The sequence below is a fragment of the Rattus norvegicus genome, chromosome 1 (genome assembly GCF_036323735.1).
Source record: "Rattus norvegicus strain BN/NHsdMcwi chromosome 1, GRCr8, whole genome shotgun sequence".
In the NCBI taxonomy this organism is placed as follows: Eukaryota; Metazoa; Chordata; class Mammalia; order Rodentia; family Muridae; genus Rattus; species Rattus norvegicus.
This window is the reverse complement of record NC_086019.1, coordinates 105,847,746-105,871,744: the sequence shown is the minus strand read 5'-3', so window position 1 is coordinate 105,871,744 and position 23,999 is coordinate 105,847,746. Positions and strand designations below refer to the sequence as shown.

At 51.1% G+C, this 23,999-nt stretch overlaps 1 protein-coding gene across 2 annotated transcripts in view; it reads left to right on the top strand.

Moving 5' to 3' along the window:
* Ush1c (USH1 protein network component harmonin) overlaps positions 1 to 23,999 on the top strand; it is a 48,364-nt gene that overhangs the window by 8,338 nt on the left and 16,027 nt on the right. Inside the window, exons 2-16 of one of the 2 annotated variants that reach the window (XM_006229222.5) lie at positions 4,676 to 4,743; positions 5,196 to 5,339; positions 5,445 to 5,583; positions 8,998 to 9,106; positions 9,215 to 9,239; positions 9,408 to 9,465; positions 9,733 to 9,827; positions 11,850 to 11,934; positions 12,837 to 12,896; positions 13,044 to 13,100; positions 13,206 to 13,348; positions 14,217 to 14,282; positions 15,604 to 15,728; positions 20,186 to 20,235; positions 23,761 to 23,913. In XM_006229222.5, the coding sequence (XP_006229284.1) occupies positions 4,676 to 4,743; positions 5,196 to 5,339; positions 5,445 to 5,583; positions 8,998 to 9,106; positions 9,215 to 9,239; positions 9,408 to 9,465; positions 9,733 to 9,827; positions 11,850 to 11,934; positions 12,837 to 12,896; positions 13,044 to 13,100; positions 13,206 to 13,348; positions 14,217 to 14,282; positions 15,604 to 15,728; positions 20,186 to 20,235; positions 23,761 to 23,913 (1,377 nt within the window). Of the gene's footprint in view, positions 1 to 4,675; positions 4,744 to 5,195; positions 5,340 to 5,444; positions 5,584 to 8,997; positions 9,107 to 9,214; positions 9,240 to 9,407; positions 9,466 to 9,732; positions 9,828 to 11,849; positions 11,935 to 12,836; positions 12,897 to 13,043; positions 13,101 to 13,205; positions 13,349 to 14,216; positions 14,283 to 15,603; positions 15,729 to 19,079; positions 19,142 to 20,185; positions 20,236 to 23,760; positions 23,914 to 23,999 lie in introns of both variants that reach the window. The other variant, NM_212521.2, reaches the window with a different exon arrangement.

Sequence of the window (23,999 nt, the reverse complement as noted above, 5' to 3'; positions counted from 1 at the left end):
CCCACAGCAGCTCAGGGAGCGCGCAGTGTGCAGCACGAAGTATTTATTAGTTGGTTATCACCCCCTTTCTTCCTCTCCTGAGAGGTTCACCCATGAAATTATTTAATCAAGCCAGGCCCTGTGGACAAGCCCCAGGAGACGAGGCTGAAAGGCCACCAAGGCAAAGGGCTTGGGCACAGACAGCACAGTCCGTTCTGTGCATCAGAGACACCATTAGTACTAAGTGGAGGTGGGGTGTGTGTGTGAGAGAAACCCCTAACAACTCCTGTGGACCGTGAGCTCTGTTTGGGGGTTTCTGTTTCCTATGGCAAGTGGGAGCCTAGGGAAGAATAAATGTACTAAATGTAGTTAGAACGAGGATTGGCATGCTGCATACAGTAGGTGCTCCATAAATGTACATTGGACTAAGGAACTCAAAGGGATACACAGGAGGTGGACACCATGTGATAGATGGGCTTTCAGAGCCAGCAAGCTTAGGCTGGATTCTCAGATCTGTCTCATCTCTTGGTCTCGGTTTTCTCATCTGTGAAATGGAAATAATATGATCTATCTCCTGGGGTTGCTGGCAGGGTAAACTTATAGATCAGTGAGCAGAGTTAGGATGATTGATGAGACAAGTGCCACAAGCTGGGGATTGGGAAGGGGATTTTAGGCTAGACTCCTAGAGGAGGAGGCTCACCTCAAGGAAGGCAGGGTTCCCATGGGAGGAGGCAAAGCAGGCTGCCTTGGCTGAGTCTGGGACCAGTTCTTCTGCAAGGAGGAGACAGACCCAAGGCCGTTGCAGACGCCCGTGGGCTGAGTGATACAAGATGGTGATCCAAGACTACAGCAGGACGGAAGGAAAGTTCCAGAAACAAGCAGATGGAGTTCAGGATGGGCATCTGCAGCCATGCCATGTGCTTTGGGAGCCACAGGGAAAGAGATCATAGACAGGGACAGAAGAGGAAGGAAATGAAATGTCAAGACCTACTATGTGCTGGGTATTTCTTATATTCCTAGAATGGTTCCCAGTGCCTGGAGCAGGGCCTCATAAACCTAATTTTTGGAGTAGCATTAGGGAGAATACCAGGAGAAGACAAGTCTATAGAATTTGAAAAACGTGGTTTTATTTTATATTATTTTTATCTCACATGCATTTGTGTTTTACCTGCATGTCTGTGTGAGGGCACCAGATTCCCTGGAACTGGAATTACAAACAGGTCTGAGCTGCCATGTGAGTGCTGGGAATTGAACTCAGGTCCTCTGGAAGAACACCCAGTGCTCTTAACCACTGAGCCATCTCTCCAGCCCCATGGAAACATCCTTAAGGGCAGCTTGAGTGATGGTGGCACTGTTAACTCACAGCCAGACTTCCAGAGGCTTCCATATTTCTTTTTCCTTTGTGACTTTGGAAGTCTGCAGAATGAGGGAACAAATGTGTCCTCGCGTCTCCTTGGAGACGTTTCTGGGGTGTGCGTGGTCCCTCTATTTCTGAAGCCCCCCGTCATTCGCCTTCACATTCCAACCTCAGAGCAGTCCAAGCAACACTGCCTCCTTGGAATGTGATTCTGAAAGGGCGAGTTAGACATTACAAGAGAGGATGTGCCTGCTGGGTGATGGCACACGCCTTTCATCCCGGCACTCTGGAGGCAGACGCAAAACGATGGATCTCTGTGAGTTGGAGGTCAGCCTGCTCTACAAAGTGAGTTCCAGAACGGCCAGGGCTATACAGAGAAACCCTGTCTCAAACAAAACAAAACCAAACAACAAAAATACAAAGCTGGGGTGGGAGAGGTGGAGGTGGCATCATCAGGGAAGGGTCTGTTGTGTCCAGGGAAATGCTAGTCTAGTTATAGCCTGAGGATATGCAGGACATGGAGATGTCCCTGCAGAAGTGGATAAGCCTGGGTAGGGTTGGTGTGAGCTTCCTGGCCATGCAGAACTGGGCCTGCAGGCTCCCTCTGAAATGGACAGGTCGGGTGTGGTTTATAGGTGGGGCCCAGAATGCAGCATTCAACATTTAAGAGCTGTTCCTGAGTCCCGGGCCCCAGGAACAAGGCTGCTTTCTAGGAAGACCATCTCAGGGTGCCTGTGCTTGACTCTAAGAAGGCAGAAAGATAGACTCCTGAACCCTAAAGTTGCCAAGTCCTCTCCAGGTTCCTCCCCTGACATTCTAATCTTCAGTCAGTGCATATTAATGTTACCCGTGAGGGTAGCCTCTTTCTGCTTAAACCTAAACACGTAGCCGATGCGTGCAATTCTCCACAGCTCAGCCCCTCTCCTGTCCTTCTCCAGTCCCCACCCATGGCTAGAATCAGACACAATGTTCTCTTCAGCTTAAAAGACAGGGTGTTATACTTCCACTGAAGAACAGAAACAGAACCACCAGGATTCTGAGCGTCTCTTAAAAGATGTTCCTCTTTCTTCCTCATTATGGACCAAGTGAATTGGTAACTGTGTGTGTGTAGGGAGTGGGCATCCTGGGTATCAATCTTAGAGTCTCATGTATGCCGGGAAACACTTTACCTCTGAGCTCACCCCCTGCCCCTTACCAAGCTTCCATAACTGCAAAAAGTTAGGTATAGTGGTGCACAACTTAATCCCAGAACCCAGAAAACAGAGGCAGGCAGATTTCTGAAACATTAAGTTCCAGGACAGCCAGGGCTACATAGTAAGGCCTTGTCTTAATAACACGCACACGCACACACACACACACGCACGCACACCAGTGGAGAGGAAAGAGGTAAGGATTAGAGACTTGGATGTTAGGTTCCAAAGGGGACTTGGGTGTTCTTTGTCTCGAAGGCCAAAGCCCTACCAGACGTGGCACAACAGCGAGAAAGTAGGCTTGGAATCTTGCTCTGCTCTGCTTGGTGGCTGTGGCCTTGGGTCACTTCTGCCATACTCCCTGGTTGTGGTATGAGAATAAGGGTCAGACGGGGCTGATGCTTTGAACGAATGTCACTAGGAGCTCCTGGGAGCGGAGCGAGAGTCATTTCCCATCCCCCTCTGACCCCATGGCTCTCATTCCTGAAGAACATGGCCAGGCCTAGAAGCAGAGAACTGATAAATCCACTCAAGACTTATTTATTGAGTATTTACTCTCAGTTAGTCATGAGGACTGCAGACTGGAGCTGATCTGCACCTTTCTTTCCTTCATTAAGACAAATTCCAAAAGGTTATGGCCCTTACGTTAACAACGATTAGTAATTTCCCAGGAGATCAGGTATTGCTCAGAGGTGGGAGTAGGTTGGCTATTAGAGAAGCTTTCCATGGGAAAGAAGCCACTGTGCAAGTAAAGGGGGATGCAGCGTAACCCTAAGTCTGGGGCTGTGGGCAGTCTGGCTCATACGAGAAGCTAAAAGGGGTGTACACAGCCGGAGAGTGGCAGCCCAGGACAAGGACTTGAGTGAATCGAGAAGGGGTTTTGTGGGACTCTTTTCCCCAAGATGACGGTTACCCTAGAGCCTCTTGAGTGACAGCTAAGCTCTCCGACACTGAGCTACATCTCCACCCCTTGGCTTGGATCTTTACATGCATCAAGAAGCCATGAGGCACGCAACTGACATGATTTATATATGAAGCTTTTCTGGTGCTGGTCCTAGTGATTTAGCACCATCTATGATGCCCTTTCCCCATCTCTTAGCTGTTGGGAGCTTCCACAGTAAGGACAGAGGGTGCAGCTGGGGGAGCTTCCACAGTCACTGTCACACACTCTTTGAACCCTTGGAGCTCAGCCTGGGGCACAACCTTCTGGGTTCCTCCTGTCCTCAGTCAAATGCAGTCATAGGAGAAAGAAGACTTCCAAATCGAAACTGGGAATCTGCCCAGGTCCAAAGTCCCAAGGGCTAGGCCTCACAGTCCTCTCTACACTGGGGCAGACAGACTCTCTGGAGTCTTCTAAAGTCCTTAAGACACCGGTTGAGAAGGCATCGTCCTGCCCCAAGCTCTAGGAAGGCAGGAGATCACAGTTTCTCCTGTGAAGGGCAGAGACTGGGACTACAATGGTAATGAGCCCTGCCTTGCCTTGATGTCTAGTCTTGGGCTAAAGAGAAAGCCAGGGATGCAGCCCTTGGAGTGTTGCCCTGAACTTTCTTTCCGAAGTACAGAATTTGGGACTCCCAGCTCCCCAGCCCAGCTCCCCAGCTCTCCAGCTCCCCAGCTCCCCAGGAACAGAGGTGCTACTGAAACAGCTCCTGTACATGACCTTGGAGCCCTAGCTATTGACGTCAGCAAAAGCCAGAATGCTGTAACCTAATCCTCCCCCTGGGGGGGACACTGGGGATAGAGGAGTGGCCTGGAGGCTGAATAGTGGACAGAACCCCAGGTCAGGACAGGGCCAAGTGCATGGGCAGCACAGAGAGATTTGACAATAAGGTGCTTCTGCTAGGTGGGATGTGTTATCTGAGTGAGTGGCCCAAATCCTTCCTCAAAGCATTTATCCGCCACTACAGCCACCATCAGGTGAGACTGTAGGCTTCGTCCCGACACTGGTGACACAGCCGTGAGTGTGACAGCAGTGACATGGGAGTATGCCATTGTTGAGCGGGGGTCCATGTGTGCACATCTGCGTTCAACCTGTGTGTGCCTCTATCACCTTGTCTGGGGATAAGATGCTTCTGGGTTATTCATGGATGTGAGCATGCTGGGTGCACAGGGGACCTGCAGCTCTAATTCTGCTCCTTGGAATTTCCAGGTGGATTTTCTCATTGAAAATGACGCGGAGAAGGACTATCTTTATGACGTGCTGCGGATGTATCACCAGTAAGTGTGTGTCTGCGTCGCCAAGCCCAGGCAGGCCATCTGTGCCATGGGAACCCAGAGTGGGTAATGTCCTAAGACAGCACGTGCTCCGTGCTCCTGAGGACGCACATATAAGCTGCTCTTACTTGCTCGCATCTTCTGTGTGCGTTTACATGAACAGTTCCTACTTGGCTCTGGACTGGGGTTCAGGGTATACTGTGAGCAAGAAGGACTGGTCTGTGTCCTCGGGATGCTCCCAGTCTGATAGGGCAGCTACCCAGATAGGTTCAAGAGGATATGAATATTCAGAGAGAACAAGAAGTAGCTGTCCCCATGCCACTACATCTGTTGGTCTCTGGTCACCCAACTTGCTTTAGATTTTCAGTGCCTGTTTATAAACTCTGCTAAGGCCCAGCAGTGCAGGGGTGGGACAAAGGTCATAGCCACTCACCCAACCTCTGACATCTCTAAAGGACCATGGACGTGGCTGTGCTCGTGGGAGACCTGAAGCTGGTCATCAATGAGCCCAACCGCCTGCCACTCTTCGACGCCATCCGGCCCCTGATCCCACTGAAGCACCAGGTGGAGTATGACCAGCTGACACCCCGACGCTCCAGGTGCATCCAGTCCCCAAGTCAGAGGCCAGGCCTGGGAGGGGCCAGCCTGGGAACACAGGGTTAGCCTGAGCTGGACCATAACCAACCCCCCCATGACTGTAACAGGAAACTGAAGGAGGTGCGTTTGGACCGTCTGCACCCAGAGGGCCTTGGCCTCAGCGTGCGTGGAGGCCTGGAATTTGGCTGTGGGCTCTTCATCTCCCATCTCATCAAAGGTGGCCAGGCAGACAGCGTTGGGCTGCAGGTAAGTCAACAGAGCCAGTAGAATGGGGCCAGGGCCTCAAATGCCCTGTCTCCTCCTGATCCACTCTGTGTTACAATGTGGACACACATTTTCTTAAGCCTTTGAGGAAGGAAGGGAGTGTTTGGAATCCTTCAGAATACAGAAAATGCTCTCTCTCTCTCTCTCTCTCTCTCTCTGTGTGTGTGTGTATGTTGTGTGTGTGTGTTTGTGTGTGTTCATGCATACCAGGCAAGCACTCCACCACTAAACTGAGTGTGTCCGTGTGTCTATGTATCTGTGTCTACCCTCACACATAAACATTCCACCACTAATCTCTATCCGGCCCTTGCCTGCTTTCTTGAGTCAAGTCAAGAGCCTGACTGCTGCTTCTTGATACTGCTACTGAGCCCCTCCCCAAACCTCCTACTTCCTGAAGGAGGAGCAGGGTTAAGGCGGGCACCCGCAGCTTGGTACGGCCACCTTTTAGTCTAATGCACTGATGTCTATGAAGACAGACACTGCCTCTGGACCATCCCATTCTACTCCTGGCCTTGGACCTCACTTTCCCCCCTCTGTAAAGCCGTATCAGGCTGTTGGAAAAGCAGGGGTGTAAATGAGACAGTCACCACAGCTTCTTGATACACCAGGGCTGTGAGACTGACAGATCCATACAGAGCGGGGACCTGATGACCACCTCCAACGAGTCAGTACACATCACACGAGTCAGCCCCACTCTAGAGTGTTCACAGAAGGGCAGGGGCCAATGAGCAGCAGAGCCAGGCTTTGAACTTGGGTCTCCTGGAGCCAAGTCAGCACCCCAGGCTTCTCCCCTGCAGTTCCTCCCCACGTCCCTGTCTAAGCAGAGGTAGGCAGGCCTCCAGGACTAAAGGCTGTTTTTGTCTATCCAGGTAGAGAAAGTTCCAGAGATTTTGCTATCAACATCCCCACCGGGGGACGAGCCAGGGGCTTCAGGGGGCTCTAGGGCTAATGGTGCGAGACCAAGGAGGAGGGGGTGGGGACAGCAAGCTGACAGTCAAGGCTTTGTTCGCAATCCGTGTCTCAGGGCTCCGGGTGGCATCTGAAATTTCAGCCCTCTCATTGTTCTTTCCCTCCGTGGCACATTTTCCAGCCCAGAAACACGGCCAGAGGAGAGAACATAATGAGTTCCCCCTTTAGGGACGGCTGGGCCCCCCTTTTTTCCAGCACAAGCACTCCTCTGAGGACAAGCGCTTCCCTGCAGAGCCTCATGAAGGAGGGCATCAGGGCACGCTCAGGAAACCCAGGCATCCAACTTCCCACCTGCTTCTCAGGCTTATGAAATAGCGCTCCCCTTTCCGGGGCTGTGGGGCCCATCTTTTCTTTGTCCCTCAGATTGTCATGTTACTATGAGCTCCATACAAAGACTCTTTTGCAGGGTTCTGTGTAGAGCAAGGAGTAGAGGGAAGTTGATCCTGCAACCCTATCCAGGGGCCATGGGGGAATCACTCCGACTAGGGTCCCTGGGAAGTTCCTGTGGTAGCAATACAGGGAACTCCACTCAGGAGGAGCTAGGAGAAAATCACCTTCATCCACTGACCAAGCCATCAAGTTTCTCGTGCTGGGGGACAGCACAGAGAAGATTCTAGAAGTCAAGAGGGATTTGCCCTGAGACGCAGGGGGCCCTGCAGGGGCTTGAACCCTCCAACAGGTCCTAGTCCTGGGACTTCAGCCACACGGCTCCTGTCCCTTCCTGGATACTTAAGGATTCTTCATACCTTCCTTATGTTTAACTGTGTCCTTTACTGATGTAAGCATGTAACTGGCTGTTTACTTATGGAGAAAATGGTTCTGCCTGCCTTCCCTCTCCCTGCTGTAAGACGTACAGAGTAATCCCTGCCTTCTGTGGGACTCCAGGGCTCTGAACAAAAGGCAGGACTCCACAGCAGGCAACACGCAAGGAACTGCACCCAGGCTTGGCCACCTAGCCTCCTTTCCCAGACACCTGAAAGCCGACGTGTGTTGTCTGTCCTGGAGTCCTGACGACATCCCAGCAGCCTCCTCACTCACTGAGTGGCTTTGAACAAATCACTTCGCCTCCCTGATCCCCTGTCTCTTCACTGTGGTCCCACATAAAGACCTTTTGGCGGGTTCTATGCAGAGCAGGAACACGAGTTCCTGCCCTTTGGAGTTGTAAAAAATTAGGTGCAGGGAGCTATCCAGATGTTCTATTGAAAGTCGGTGTCCCCAGGATTGCTGCAGGTTCTTTAGTGAGCCCCACTATCGGGACACTGAGAAGGTGGCCGTTCAGAGTGGCACGCCCTTTCCTGGTGGTAATGAGAGGTAACTGTAGATTATAGGCTGGGAACTGACCTGGAGACCGTGTGCCCTCAGAGTCTACCCTGAGGCCCCCACGTATACCAACCTTTCTCCAAGAGACCAGTAATGGGGTATCAGGGAGTCACAACCTCAGCCTGCATGACACCTGAGCTCGTTTCCCTCGTGGCAGCCACTGCCTTCATGTCCTTGGGCAATACACCATTGTCTCACATCCCTATCCTGTCTCTTGCCCATTCCTACCTCAGCACCCGGTCTTCTCTCAGGAGATGTTGATAGCCAAGGATCCTTTGACTTTTTGGTGGAGGTAGCAGTGAGGACCAGCAGGGGGCAGTCTCATCATGCGCTGCCTCTTTGAAGGCCTCTAATAATAACAACTGTTTATTAAGAACCTGCTGTGGGCCCCGTACTGGCTGGCCTTACACACTTACACATATGTTTGTTTAACCCTCATTAACTCCATGGTATTCCCTGTTTTATATGAAAGAAACTACGGTTTACAGAATCCAAGAGACTTGACTCCTGCCGTAAAATAATAGGAATTTTAAAAGGATTCGAGCCTGGGAGAACCAAAGCATAGCGCCCTGTGTTCGTTCCCTTTCCTTTGCCTGCTCCCAGAATCAAGATTCAGAAGTTGGTTTAACGTCATTGAGTTTCCATGGGATGGGATTACTCTTATGTTAGTGCTGTGAGCTTGGGTCAAGGGTCATGGGTCCCCATTTTGGCTCACCGCGGGTGTAGGTAACAGATAGAGACAAAGGCCTGCTTCTAGGACAGGGAGGAGCGAAGACCAGATGGGGATGTTGGATTCCAGAACCTGATTGCCCCTCGGTGGGGTGACCGAGGTACCAAGAGATGGGGACAGAGTTCTAAATCTTGCCTCAGTTCTGTTTCTCACCAACTGCATGCTTCTCCCCAGCCCAGATCTTGCTTTCTCCATCCTGAAACTGAAAACTGTGGCCTTCCACTACCAGAGGGTAGTTCGGCTGCGACACCGTGCTAGAGCACAGATTAAAGCTCTTGCTTGGTGACAGCCCCTTCTGGGGTTGGGAACATCTGCTAGTGGGCCTGCCCCCCCGCTTGGCACTCTCCCCCATGCCTGTCACATCTCTCTGTGTCCAGGTAGGGGACGAGATTGTCCGGATCAACGGCTATTCCATCTCCTCCTGCACCCACGAGGAAGTCATCAACCTGATCCGCACCAAGAAGACTGTGTCCATCAAAGTGAGACGTGAGTGAGGCCAGATAGGAGTGGCACTTTGTGATGGGGGGTAGATGGGAGGTGGTCCCAACCCCAAGGGCCTAGGAGCTTATCTAACCTACTGTATCTTCCCCACAGACATCGGCCTGATCCCTGTGAAGAGGTAAGCAGGCCTATCTGTGAGTCTCCTGCAGGCCAAGAGTCCTGCGGTCTGCCCCGCCCCCAGGCCATGAACTAGCATTGCTCTTGGGCTGAGGTGGCCAAGTGACACAGATCCCAGCTCCCTCAAGTGTGCTTACTGGCTCCACCTTCTCCGTTGCTTTCTCCTCAGCTCCCCCGAGGAGCCCCTCAAGTGGCAGTATGTGGATCAGTTCGTGTCGGAATCTGGAGTAAGAGACTACCTGCCAACCTGCCATAGGGGTTGGGCAGCTGGCCTTGGAGGAGGGATGGCTCTGGGGAGTATAACCTAGGATTTCCCATAGGCCGCTAGGGTACCTGGCACACCCCCCATGGCATGGTAGGCCTTCAGACCCACACCCCAAGGATATGGTGTCTCCAGTCTCTGTGAATGTCCGGTACTTAATCTGGAGGTCTCAAGCTCAAAAGGCCACTTGAATGCATGTAAACCCAGTAACCTGATCCTGTCCCTCCCTCAGGGTGTTCGAGGTGGCTTGAGCTCACCTGGCAATCGAACAACCAAGGAGAAGAAGGTGTTTATCAGTCTAGTAGGTTCTCGGGGCCTGGGCTGCAGGTAGGTAGCAGGCATGCTTGGCTCAATCACCAGGCTTTAGGTGGGTGGCATGCCCTGGACTCAGTGACATCCTGTGGACCTCGGGCTCCCCAGCACTTTCTCTCCCTTTCCTCGCCACTGCTCCTGAGGATTCTTGTCCACTGGCTATGGGTCTTGTGCACTGATGATGATGCAGAATTTGAGAGCCAGAGATAGAACTCCACTCCCTTTCATCATTCAAAAATACTAGGCATCTGCCATAGTTCTCTTGTCACCAGTGGTTCTGGAAACCTTCCCATAAGAGGGGCCAGCAAAGCCCATAACTAGCACCATCAGAGAGCTCTGAGGCTAGCCTTGGGTCGCTAGACCCTGACTCATAAAATAAAGCAATGAACAACCGCGCATAGGCGCTTCGGGCTGTGTGTAGTGGTTGAGATGCAGGTGCTACAGTTGCTGGGATACCTGTTCCACCCCCACCAGACCATGTGTCAGCCCTCAGACCTGGGGCAGTGACTGAGCCTCAGGCCACTCTGAGCCCCAGTCTCTTCCTCTACAAATACGCAGGAGGCATAATAGTAAGTCACAGTGCTGTTATTGAAAGAAAAAACAAAAAACAAAAAACAGCATTGCATGTTCTAGACCCAGCAAGTAGTAAGCAGCTGATAAATTTTAGTTATTATTAATTAAGTTGTTCTTATTTATTTGCATTTATCTAACACTTTTTACAATATATTTTTTAATTTTAAAATTTTTATGTGTGTGTGTGTGTCTGTGTGTGTGTGTATGCACTTGATTGTGGGTGCTCACTGGGGCCAATAGAGGGCGCTGGATCCTCTGGAGTTACAGGTGGTTGTGGGCTGCCCAATATGGGTGCTGGGAACCAAACACTGGACTTCTCTTCATGAGTATCAATTGCTCTTAACTGATAAGCCATCTTTCCATCCCCAGAAATTGTTTTGTTTTGCTTTGATTTGATTTGATTTGCTTTTGAGACAGGGCCTTACTGTGCAGCCCTGGCTGGCCTCAAACTCACAGAGATCTGCTGGACTTTACATTCCAAGTGCTGAGAATTAAAGGTGTGGACCACCGCGTCTGTCTCCATAAATGGCTTTTAATGTCTGTCCTTGGGTGTGAGGATATAGCTTAGCTGGCTCAGTGCTTGACAAACATACACCAAGGCCATTAGCACTATATGGACAGAGCGTGCTGGTGCACGCCTGTAAATCTAGCACTTGAAAAATGGAGGCAGGAAGACCAGGCACCCAAAGTTAAGTAACCTCACCTACATAGTGTTTGATCCTAGTCTGAACTAAATGAGATAAAAAAACAACAACAACAACAAAAAAAAAAAGTAAAATTTTAACTCTCCCTTTTTTCTGGGAGATGGCAATCTAACATAGGATTAGCCGCACAGATAGTTACAGTGTTGCCTAATATAGATGTTAACCCCACAGACAGTTACAATGTTGTGTGATAAAGATGCTGTGGAGCTACACCCTCCCTCAGGGGTGGTAAATACGTTTCCTACCTCTCATCAGTTAACAGTGGGATCCTGGAGTAATCTTCTGTGAAAGGTTCTAAGTTGGTACCCAGCTGGGTGGGAAAGAGTGCTGTGATTGATTGTTGATGTCTGCCACAGCCCCGGGAGAGGAAATAACAGCACAAGAGCCATCCTTGCTATTTATAATTTAGAAGCACTAGTAACCTTGGGGCAATTAGTTTAATTGGGGTCTGGTGAAAAATCTTTTAAGGAATGAACAGGAAAATTCTGGAAAGCAAACAAAAAGCATGTGTGGTATGTTGGATGAGAGGCTGAGGAGATGAAATGACAAGGAGTTTCTGCCTAGAGCAGCAGTGGAAATCGGACTGGAAGGGAGGGTAGAGGCAGAGGGCCTCCAGCCTTGAGTTTATGGGTGACCTATATCCTGAGGTCTGGCCATTTAGACAGAGGGCTACAGACTGGTCATTGAGAATGAACAGAGAGAGAGCTTCAGGGAACACGCTGCAAGGGCAGACCCTTACGCACATCTCTGCCTCCCACAGCATTTCCAGTGGCCCCATCCAGAAGCCTGGCATCTTCGTCAGCAACGTGAAACCTGGTTCCCTGTCTGCAGAGGTGGGGTTAGAGGTAAGTGCCGGGAAGGGAGAGGGATGGGGGTCACACACTGACAGGTGCTGCATCTTCCCATATAGCATTTTCCTAGCCAGCGCTGGCTGGTGACTTCCTAGTGGTCTCTAATGGAAGACCTCTGTGGAGAAGTGGTATTAAACCTCTCCGTAGTCTTCTTCAGCTCCGTCAGCCAGTGGCTGTAAATTTGTAGCGATAATAATCAGAGCTGACGTTCTGCATTCTGAGCCCTGCCACGGCTCTGAGCATTAGGTACTAATGTTACTCCAAGGCCAGGCATGGTTTCTTCCAAGGCTAGGTACCTAGAACTTGGGGCTGGAAGTTTAGTCTACATGGTGTCCTCTCAGAGCTGTGACTGTTAGTCACTTCTTGAGATGAATTCCTCACCTACAAGATAATGGTTCTAGAACCTTCCTTCTGGGGTTGTTGTGTAAATTGAGTTAGTGTTTAGGCTGGACCTATGCCAGGCACGTAACATTGGTCAATAAATGTCAGCATGACTGTTACTATATACTGAGCATCCAAAAGAACTTGCACCGTGTGGGAAGTCCAGAGCCTTCTGTGCCCATTAATTAAACCTCATAAAGGAAATATTACAACTTAGCAAAAGATATTAAGTTCTAATAGTATGGCATTTGATAGCCAATAAGACCATTATGGGATGGAGGGGTGCCAGGATGAGCCTGGAGCCCACCCTCCCCCACATCCGAGCCCTATCGGAGCTTGCCGCCTAGCCTGTTAACTCGAAAAAGAATATGGCTGCGTGACTACTGACTAGCCTATATGTTTAGCATGCCGGGAGACCTTCCCGTAGATGAATCTAGGGATTACACACACACACACACACACACACACACACACACTCACAGGCCTTTTTCTCTTTCTCCCCCCACGCCCCCCAGACAGGAGACCAGATTGTGGAAGTCAATGGCATCGACTTCACCAACCTGGACCACAAGGAGGTGAGCTGCCCTGTCCTTACCTGCTGCATCTCCTCCCGACACACTGCTTCCAGCCAGTTCCACGACGGCTGAGACCCTTATGCTCATAGCCTGCACTGCTCCAATCTGAGTGGCAGGCCCCAACTGACCATGCCCCTGCCTCCACAGGCCGTGAATGTCCTGAAGAGCAGCCGCAGCCTGACCATCTCCATTGTTGCTGGAGCTGTGAGTCCAGAAGGCAGTGATGGCGCCCGTGACCCCTGACCAACTCCACAGAGCAGAGGATGCCCATATTCCACAGGGCCTGAGCTTCCTTTCCCACCCTGACAGGGCCGGGAGCTGTTTATGACAGACCGGGAACGGCTGGAAGAGGCACGGCAGCATGAGCTGCAGCGGCAAGAGCTCCTCATGCAGAAGCGGCTGGCCATGGAGTCCAACAAGATCCTCCAGGAGCAGCAGGAGATGGAGCGTCAGTGAGTGACCTTCTGGGGACTTACATCCCAGGCCAGACACAACTGGCTTATGCCTATTAGCACTTGGCTATTAGCACTCCTTCTGCTGTGCTCTCAGTGGCACAATAGGTGTCCATCCTGTTCCTTAGACAGCCTTCTCCTTGCTAAAGAGACCTGACTTTCAGACACCAGTACTGTACAAGAGAACTTCCTGTCAGCCATCGTGAGCATGACCTGCCTCTTGTGTCCCATTGTATTCAGGACTTTATTTATGTTGCCAGTTTAGCTCCCATGGTATATTTAATCGACCCATTAAATAGGTGAGAAGACTGAGTCTCAGTAAGTTAAAGCTGCCTATGTCCAGAATTGCAAGTAGCCAGGCTGGGAGGAAACTGTCTGGGTCAGGAGTCTGGAAGTCGCCTTGCGGACACCTGTGTGGTGATGACTCCCCCCCCCCCGAAATAGCAGACTGAGAAAGTCAACTGGATAAACAATTCACAAATCAAAACCGCTGTCAACCCTCCAACTCGGACACATTTTGGGTGCTAACTAAGTGTTTGGGAAGGGGAAGAGGAAGGCCACATCACCTCCTCCATCCCAGAATTAGCCTGGTTGGTTTGCTGGCTTTGCCTTTGCATGGGAGCTGGTCCTCCTGTGCCCCCCTGCCACCTGCTGTGGTGGCACAGAATCCCTGCCCAGCAGCACCAGACGAAATCACACAGGGCCTAGACTTTGCAGAACCACACCCACAGCCCACACTAGTTCCAGCATTTCTGGAAGATGGACAGCAGAAAATGGTTAAAATGTCTCTCAGATCAGGAGTCAGGCACACGGAGAGTTAGCTCTCTGTGCAGAGACTCATGCAGGCAAACCTCTGTCTGTGTTTCAGGAGGAGAAAGGAAATCGCCCAGAAGGCCGCTGAGGAGAATGAGAGATACCGGAAGGAGATGGAACAGTGAGTGTGTGGGGTCTAGCCCCAGTGCCCACGGCTGGGTGTGTAGTCAGAAACACGGACACATCTGTCATTCCACAACACGTAGAATCACACGAAATCCACAAACTGCATTGGCTTCATTGGCTTAGATCCTCTCAATTGCTCTCTTTTCTCGTGACCATAGTTACTGTCATTACACCCACACCAACTATTACATACCTCACAGCGATGTATGAGCGGCAGCCCCAGAGACAGGTGGGAATCGCCTGGCTGTCAGTCCCTCGATGCATGTCAGTCATTTGACATACACTGGATGGTCGGATGACCAGGGAATGGAACTGTAGCCACCACAATGCCACGTGTCATTCTCTTTAAGGGGTCCAGGTTGGGGTGTTGATCCTTTCGCTATCCTAGTATGCTAGGTGAGTTTTGGGCTTCGCTCCATACACCCATGTACCCATATGTTCCCAGCCTACTTTGGTGAGTTTATGGGTGGTGCCTTTTTACTCTCAAGAGGAGCTACCACGGATGCCCCTGGACACATGGTAATGTCTCCATGCACAAACACACTGCCAAGCCATCCTCACCTCTGCACTTTCACTCAAACCAGAGACAAAATGCTGCTTTGCATAATGGACTCTCTCAGAGCAAGGCACAGCCTGAAGCTTTTGTTCCATACAAGGTAGAACATAACTCAGGGCAGGACTCAGCCTGCTCTTAGCACTGGACCTAAGCATGCTCGTGGGAGTGTGGCAAGCCACCCGGAGACCCAGCTGACTCTGCTCGGAGTCCTCTTTTCTCACTACTCCTCTTTAATTCTAACCAAACCTCTCACCTCGGTGCACCCAGAGCGCATTTTGAGGCGGTGTGAGCATTGCTGAGGCGGTGTGGGCATTGCTGAGGTGATGTGAGCATTGCTGAGGCGGTGTGAGCATTGCTGAGGTGGTGTGAGCATTGCTGAGGCGGTGTGAGCAATGCTAAGGCGGTGTGAGCATTGCTGAGGCGGTGTGAGCATTGCTGAGGCGGTGTGAGCATTGCTGAGGCGGTGTGAGCATTGCTGAGGCGGTGTGGGCATTGCTGAGGTGGTGTGGGCAATGCTGAGGCGGTGTGAGCATTGCTGAGGCGGTGTGAGCAATGCTGAGGTGGTGTGAGCATTGCTGAGGCAGTGTGAGCATTGCTGAGGCAGTGTGCACACTTGACTTAGACACCTCACTGCAGCAGTGGTCCTGGCCTGGGCTTCTGCCATGACACCTCCCTTCCCAAGGGATCCTCTGGCAACAAACAGGTGAGAGACCCCTGAAGTTTCCGCCTCCACAGGCGTGTGTGTGGGGTCTCATTTCAGGATCTCGGAGGAGGAAGAGAAGTTTAAGAAGCAGTGGGAAGAAGACTGGGGTTCAAAGGAACAGCTCATTCTGCCTAAAACCATCACCGCAGAGGTGCACCCGGTGCCGCTTCGCAAGCCCAAGTGTATGTATGACCCGTCCCGGATGGGATGGGGCCCTTCCGGGGCCTGAGGCTAAGGGTGCTAGGTAGAAACACAGTCCTCCTACCCTCATCGGCACCTCCCCAGGTGAATATCCCAGGGCTGTCTGGGCTGCGTTTCCCTCAGGAGAGGCAGTGTGAATGGGTGAGCATCAGCTGGAGCCTCATGGTAGGAGAGTTTGCTCTCCCTTCTTGTCTGCGGCAGACATTGGGGTGGGGGGTGAGGGGTGATGGTGGCCTGTCTGGTTCATGTACCAGCTCCCTCGCCATACTGAATGACACAGATGCTGCAGATCTTTGGGATGTACAGAGGGGACAGAGAGCTTGGTGGATGTTGGGTTGGTTCATAAGATGACTACCTGAGCTTGCTGGATGTCATAGTGTCTTCTGGACTGGTTCTAAACTTGGGCTGGGTTGAAACCAGCATCGAGAAAGAGAGGGTAGATCTCTGGTGGTCCAAAGTTGACAGACAGCTAGAAGGAGCTGGTCAAAGTGCCCCATCACCTACATGCCTGCATGTGGGCAGCTGTCCTCCCACTGGCATTCTGAGGATGGAGGCAGAGGAAGGAGCATGAGACCCCCATGTACCCACTGAAGTCTGGGGCTTGTGTCATGCTGGGCCTAAACTGCCCCTGCCCTTACCATCTCCACTTTAGCAGTCATGTGTTCCTCCAGGTTCAGTTCAGGCCACCCACAGAAGCTCCCCACCCACCTGCTCTCAGCCACGCCCACATGCTCTCAGCTCCATCCACCTGCTCTAAGCCACACCCACCTGCTCTCAGCCACGCCCACCTGCTCTCAGTCCCACCCATCAGGAGGTGGTGGAGGAGAGGGGCTCCAAACAGTGTAATCCATGGCCATCACGAGACCCTCGTTCCTGACTGGGTTTCCACTCCCATACCCTATCTCTATTTATAATTGACATGGGTAGGTTCTCTAACCTTATTGTGCTCAGCCCTAGACTGGGAACGAACCTCCAGATGGGAGTATCCCTGGACCCCAGAACCATTGTGATGGGCTCTAGCTAACTCACTCAACTCAAGATTCCTACCTGTGCCTTATAGGAAAACCCCTTTGCCAATAACAGAACAGCTGTGCAGGACTTCTAGATTCTTCCGTTTCACTCTCCCCGAGGGCGTTCCTTCCTGGCAGCAGGGGACAGGTCTCATCTCTCAAGGACGACAAAGCACCCTCTCATCCAGCCTCCCCATGCTAGTCTGTATTTGCTGAGGATGTAGCCTGAGATAAATTCCCAGAGAATAATCCGTAGTTTAGACAGGAGCTAGTTTCTCTTATGCGTGAAACGGGAGCTTCAGAAGGAGAGAAATCGATTTTAATTGCCCGTCACAGAGGTAATCTGAGTTAGTGTGGTACTCTTCCAGAAACTAGGTCTCAGCTTCACAGACTCAGGGATTGTGGGAAATAAAAGCCCTTTCACAAGCCTAGGTATCCATTTAATGCCTTTTAATTTTCCTGAATAAAAGGACAAGAGTTTCCCCTTTACTCGGGCTATGTTATCCTGAGGCAGAACCCAAGCTCAAATTGATGATTGAGTCCTACACCCACCTGGGATGGCTGCTGCAGCCATCTGTCTTCACATGCAGGCATTAGCCCTGTGTTTGTTCCTTCTCCTATTTCTGTGACCAAAACAAGTTAGGGAAGGAGCAGTTCACTCTCACTGCAGGAGGCTGCTGGCCATAGTCAAGACACACACACACACACACACACACACACACACACACACACACACACACATTCTCACACACACTCACACACACACTTATACAAGCACTCACTCTCACAACACTCTCTCTCTCTCTCTCTCTCTCTCTCTCTCTCTCACACACACACACACACACACACACACACACACACACACACGGATGGGACTTCCCACCTAAGCTAACCCAATCTGGAGCAGGCACGCCCAGGACTTTGTCTCCTAGGTGTCTTGTCAAGTTGGCAGGATTTATATATGACAGTATTCTGGGTTGGTCCACAAATGCAGCCAGGTCTCTGGGAAGCTCCATTCTGTTTCTCACCTGCCCCCTCCATGGAAGGCCACAGAGGTAAGAGAACAGTGCAGAGCCAGCAGAAACTCCCCGACAGCTCCTCCTTGACCTCCCTTCAGCTCTAGACCCAGTTAGCCCGAAAGTTAGATGTGACTCAGACTTCTCTGCCTGTGAGGAAGGGGCTCTGCCTTTTTTGAGCAACCAGAGAGGAGCCTGGGACATCCAGATCCTAGGACAAGAAGCAGTCTAAGCATCTAGGCCACGTAGACAGCATTGGCAGCTCTCCCAAACCTGGTCCCCCATGGGGCCATGACAGCTGCCTCAGCCACCCATCCATGGCTGGCCAGCCACACCCAACACTCCCCAACCTTCAGAACTAGGATGTACCATCACAGAGATGCCTAAAAGACCCTTCGTTAGCTTAAAGGCAGGGTGTGAGGAAGGACAGGTTTTGTTTTTTTTCATGAAAGACTCCTCTCCTTAGCTACAAGATGAGAGGTTTAAATGAGGCCTCACTGGTCCCTTTTCTTTCAAGGACACCCTCAGTTATTGCCCACCCAACAGACCCATGAGTTGAAAGTTGATGGAAGGTTGTTCGTTTTTTCCCAAGCCAAGCAATTCTTTGTGCCGTCATTGTCTTCCCTAAGCATTTGTGTGCCTTTGTCTAGTACGTGATTGGAGCTGACAGCAAAGCAACTGAACACACAGCCTGAGAGGAGACGTTATGAAATATCGAAACAGAGTTCACAGGCAGGCTTCTGTATTTCCTGCTGGCGTCTAGGGAGGTCAGGATCCAGGTTGTAAATAATTGGAGTGGATAGCTGGCTTTTCCACCGGTGTTGAGACTCCTGTTATTCTAACAGCACACGCCCTGTGTTTGTCACCTTCTTGGGAGTCCCAGCCTTCACCTGCTGTCCACATAGTCAGAAGATGCAGAGCCCTAGGGGAGAAGTAAAAAGATCCACTCGCCCATGAAAAGCCCTTCTCCTCCAGAAGTAGATAATGCTCAGAGATGGCCAGCCTTCTCCCTGCACCTCTCAACTTTCAACCCTTCACCCTGCAAAACAGTTCTCATGCTGATGCCAGGTCAGGGAACCCTACTGTTAGCCCATTTTACAGACAGAAGAGTTAAAGCCACTGAGGTTCAAAGCACTGTGTGTCCACACCAGAGCAAGGAAACCTTGCTGGAGGCTCTTGAGCCCTGCTGCTGCCCCTGACTCTACTGCTTCCTGGAGACAACTAGTCACGGGTTCCCAGATGCCTAGACAGCTCCCTTTCTGAAGCCTCTTGGTTTATGGGCTTGCCCCTCTTTTCCCCTGGGTAGATGATCAGGGAGTGGAGCCTGCTGACCACTTGGATGGAAGCACGAAGAAGCAGAGACAGCAGGTTGGCGCCCTCGCTTTGCTCCCTGGCTTGGCTGCCCTGCTTGCTCTGCCCATCTCCTTCGGATATAGTGGAGACACCAGCTTGAAAGAGCTGGACCATGGTGGGAACACTTGGGGGTCTGTGAGGATGCTCCCGGCTTCTGCTTGGCCCATGCACTGAGTACTAAACTTTAGGGACAAGATGTATGCCTGGGTTGAAAATTTATTGGGCACGTGCCCAAACGGAAGAACCACTGGCTCAAATATTTACATATGGCCCACCCAAGCCTCCCACCCTACTGCTCTGGCCTCTCCCATAATACTGACTCCCTAACCCCTTCCCACATCAGCCACTGAGCTGGTGTGCCTGCTCTAACTCTGAGCTCCACAGCCAGCCCAGCAAAGAGAGCTGAGCATGGGCTATCACCTCTGAACCTTGAGGACTCAGATTGGGGTGTTACCCCACTGCGCTATTGCCTGGGCAAGGACACTATGCCTTGTTTATCCAACCTGGGCTGGGGATTTGCTTTCTGGAAGCTTATCCCCACAACTGCCCTTCCAGAACCTTCCAGAATGGCTGTCTTTCTTTGGTGTTAATAGAGGGGCTGTGGTCTGTGCCGTGAGATACTTTGGCTCTTTCTGGCAGCAGTTCCAGGCAGAGGCTCAGGCTGCCTTTTGTTTGAAGCCATTTCTTAGATGTGGAAAGCGGGCCTCAGCCGAGGGAGCACTTTTCTTCCTTTCCATGGTTCTTTGTGTTTGTGTCCGCCTCTGTGACTTAGAAAAGCATGTCTTTCCACAAAGACCATCCTGATGGTTTTCTGGCACGAAGTTCAGAAGCCAGTGTTCTGGGAAGAGACGTCAATGGTGACCTTGACCTTAGGAGTCAGGGTGGGACACAGGTGGTCTCTAGCCCACTTTGCCCCAGATCCCTCATCAGGTGGGGGAAAGTGGGCCAAAGAGCAGAATCTTGCTGCTGGGTTTCACAAAACCACACATTCCCTGGGAGCCCGACTCCCCACGCTTGCCTGTGGATACTGCGTCTCACTGTTTGTCTTCTGTCCTGTAGCCTTTGGGTGGTTTTACCGTTACGATGGCAAATTTCCAACCATCCGGAAGGTAGGACAGGTCTGAGCAAGGCCCTGTGTGCTGCCGAGTTTGATGTGAGCTGTGATCTTTTCTGTCCATTTCTTTCCCCCTCCACTTGCAAAGTTGACCCATTGACTGCTGTCTTCTGATGTCTGGCAGGGGCGCCATGACAGAGGTGTCAGGAGAGGTGGGGGGGAAAGGGTTCCTAGCATGAGACTTGCCTAAGCCCTGGTGGCTCTGGTGGTCTTGGGTAGGAGCAAGCAACTTCAGACTTGCTATGCCAATCAGGACGAGAGCCATGACCAGAAGCCTGGGATAGGTAGGGTAAAGTGCCAGGGTGGGTGAGATAAAGCAGTTCATGATGACCCTGCCAGATGTAGCTTGTGTGGAATTTAGCACCCCAGTCTGGGAATGCAGCTATGTTAATTCTAACTATAGCCTCGACCTATCTCTACTCAGGGCTAGGATTATGTATCTTTCCATTCTCTGAGACCTTTAATTTTCTCTCTAAATCTTATTAGACTATCCCCAGGCCCCATAAAATACTCATCTTTCGTCTTACTAAATTTCATCAGTATTTGATTATGAGAATGCCACGGTTAATATCTGTACTGCGAATTAGACATACAAGATGGTTTGGTATTGGAAACCAGGCTGCCGGCATAGATCTGAGGGAACTCGATTTATGCTATCACTGGACTCAGCTCGGCTCTCTCTAGCAAGGGCCCTCAGAAGCAAGGCTGTGGCGACACATGCGCCTTTCGACCTGGGATCACAGCATGACACAGCAGTGAGCAAGGCTTAAGCTACAGCTCCTGCAGGACCCCCTTGAGAGAGTGTGTGGTCTCCTAGGACTGTGGCCTTTGTGTCCCAGACTGAGTCCATGGCTTGAAGTCACGTCCAACCTTTTGACCTTGTGGCATGGCATTGACATCTACAAAGTTCCCATACAACTGAGCTACAAAAGCCTTTCAAAAGGAATGTATTGTGTTAAGTAGGTTTATGGTTCTGTGTTGGGCTGTGTTTGTAGGTATCCGTGCTGCAGGCTGGAGGCTGGACTCTGGGGGAGTCTCATGGAGTTAGACTGCTAATTCTTCCCATTATAGTCCTGTTAGAACTTGGCTAAAGAAAACAGCATGTTCTATACACTGGTGCATGGACATGTGATATATCACATGTGCATGCACACACACGCACAGAGAGAGAGAGAGAGAGAGAGAGAGAGACAGAGAGAGAGAGACAGAGAGAGACAGACAGACAGAGAGAGAGAGAGAGAGAGAGAGAGAGAGAGAGAGATTTTACTGGAAAATAATAGGCACAGATAGGGCCTGTGTTCTCCAGACATGAAGAGCTATGAAAATGGAAATGAGCAGGAATGTTCTGCACACACAAACCCCGTTCCTTGGAGGTTGCTATTGTGACGGGGTCAGGCTAAAGTCCCCATGACTGGTTTTGTTATCACACTACAAATGGCTGGTGTTTTGGTTTCTGTTTACACTTCCCAAAGAGAACAGTTGTTGGTCAGTTGGTGGAATCTCTCCTCCTCTCGGCCTCGATGGAAACAGATATTTGCTATGATCTAAGTGATGGTCAATCACAAGCACATCCCTCACACCGGGTCTGAAAACCCATCGTCACTCTGTCCCGAGCCGCTGGACATGGTGCGTTTCTCAGTACTGGAGCTAGGGAATATAATGGTGACTCCATAGCCATGAGCGTCAAACCCCCTTATCTGAATGGAGAGATCTCATGTCTCCTAGTCCTCCCCTGACATTAAGTGATCTCAGTTCAATGCCACCAGTTCGTGGAGCCCTGGTTTATGTGGGGGCGTGAAGGAGTCATGATTCAGTCCAGGATCCTTCCCAAGAACTGCTTGGGTGAACTGAGGCTGGGGAGATGGCTCAGTAGGTTAAAGTGCTTGCCTCCCAACTGTAAGGACCTGAGTGAGTATCCCGGAATCCACATAAAAACTTGGGCATAGTAGCCTGCTTAGCCTGACGTTTAGAGCTCCTAGCCTGTCAGGGAAGGCAGATTCGTGGGCAGCTAAGTTATCTATAGCGGGGTTACAGTTGCTCTGTGACAGTTTGCCCATCATCTCCATCTGTCAACAGACGCCCTTAATGAGGGTGAGGCAGGAGCTGTCTCTGCCCTTCCCAGGAGCCCACTCTGGCTGTGAAATCGTGACATTACTATAGATTTGGCTTTGTTCGCTAATCAATAGAATGGACATTCCTAACATGGCAGCCCCTGAGGGCACCGTGACCTTAGTCTAGCTGGCTGCCACCAAGTAGACCCTTTCTGGCTGCTGTTGAGGATTGGTGTCTGAACCTACAGCATGGCGTGGGGATTCACACTGAGCTCGGGGCCTGGTGAGCAGGTAGGCCATGAACTGAGCAGAAATGAAGCAGGGATGTCACGGACCACTCTAGATGTGAGTCCCAGAGGCGAGCATTTCCAAAGCACGGTAGCCATTATTGGAGATAAGGTTGTCTTTAGCTGGGGCAAGATGAGCACATCAAAGGTCTGCAGACACTCACTACCCTAGGTTGACACTAGAGGTTTGCATCCACTGTTGGGAAGTTCAGTTCTTCACTCCAGGCCTTGGACTCTAAGCTGATTCAGAGCAGCAAAGCAGGGAACCTTGTTAGGTAGAGAAGCACAATTACTCTGGAAATCACCCTGAGTGTTGACCTTTTCTGCATCCTCTTCTGAGTGCTAGCTCTGTGCTCTCTGCTGTGTTGGGGGGGGGTGATCTCCCACCTGCTGTGTTCCTTTGACCCCTGTTTATCTGAGCTCACCTGAGTCTGCATCACTTCCTAAATGTCTGCCTTTGTGGAAGGAACGTCACCTCTCTAAGCTTGTAACTTCCGGTTGACCCTGCATCTCCCAGTCCCAGCAACTTCAGATAACGCCCAGTTGAAGACAGTTTAGAAGGAACCCTGGCTCTGGATTCTCTAAGTAATAAAGTGTGGAACATCCAGTGTCCCTGGCTTAAGGCCCCACATCTGGACCATGACAGATGACCTCTGCACATCGGGTTAACCAGCTCACTCGGGTTTTCTAGAATCTCCCAGAATGCATCTCTGGCGTCTGAATAGTAGCCATCTTTCTCCTTTGCTACCAGAGAAGGCGAGCACCTAGGTTGTAGGAAGTAAATGCAATGCCGTATATTGGGAAGTACTTAGAGATCCCTGAACCCCTAGATGGTACTTCATGGGCACTTGGAGCAGCTGATTCTCCTACTTTAGAGATGTGGGGAGTCCAGGCCTAGATAGGTTACAGAACTTAGCCGAAAGGTCACACAGCTAGTCCGAGAACCAGTAAGCCAGTTCTGGCTGATGAGGGAGTGTCTCCCACTCTCCAATGGGCATCCGTGACCTGACTGTCCTCAGTCTGAGGTCTGACGCCCAGTGTGGTAGGACAGAGCTGGGAATGGGGCTCACTGCAGCAGGCCGCCTTGTCTCGTCTGAGAACTGGATGCCCTGTTTGCTGTCCCGTGCTAGTGCCAATGTCTAAAATCACCCTTACCACACACACAATGCTCCATCTGCCCAGAAAGCCAAAGAGAAGAAGAAAGCCAAGTACGACAGCCTGCAGGACCTGAGGAAAAACAAGAAGGAACTCGAGTTTGAGCAAAAGCTCTACAAAGAGAAGGAAGAGATGCTGGAGAAGGAGAAGCAGCTGAAGATCAACAGGCTAGCCCAGGAGGTGTGTGCGCTGTCACTCTCCCAACAGGCTTCCAAGGGCCAGTCTGGGGATCACTGTGCACAGATGGGATCTAAAGGCAGACCTTT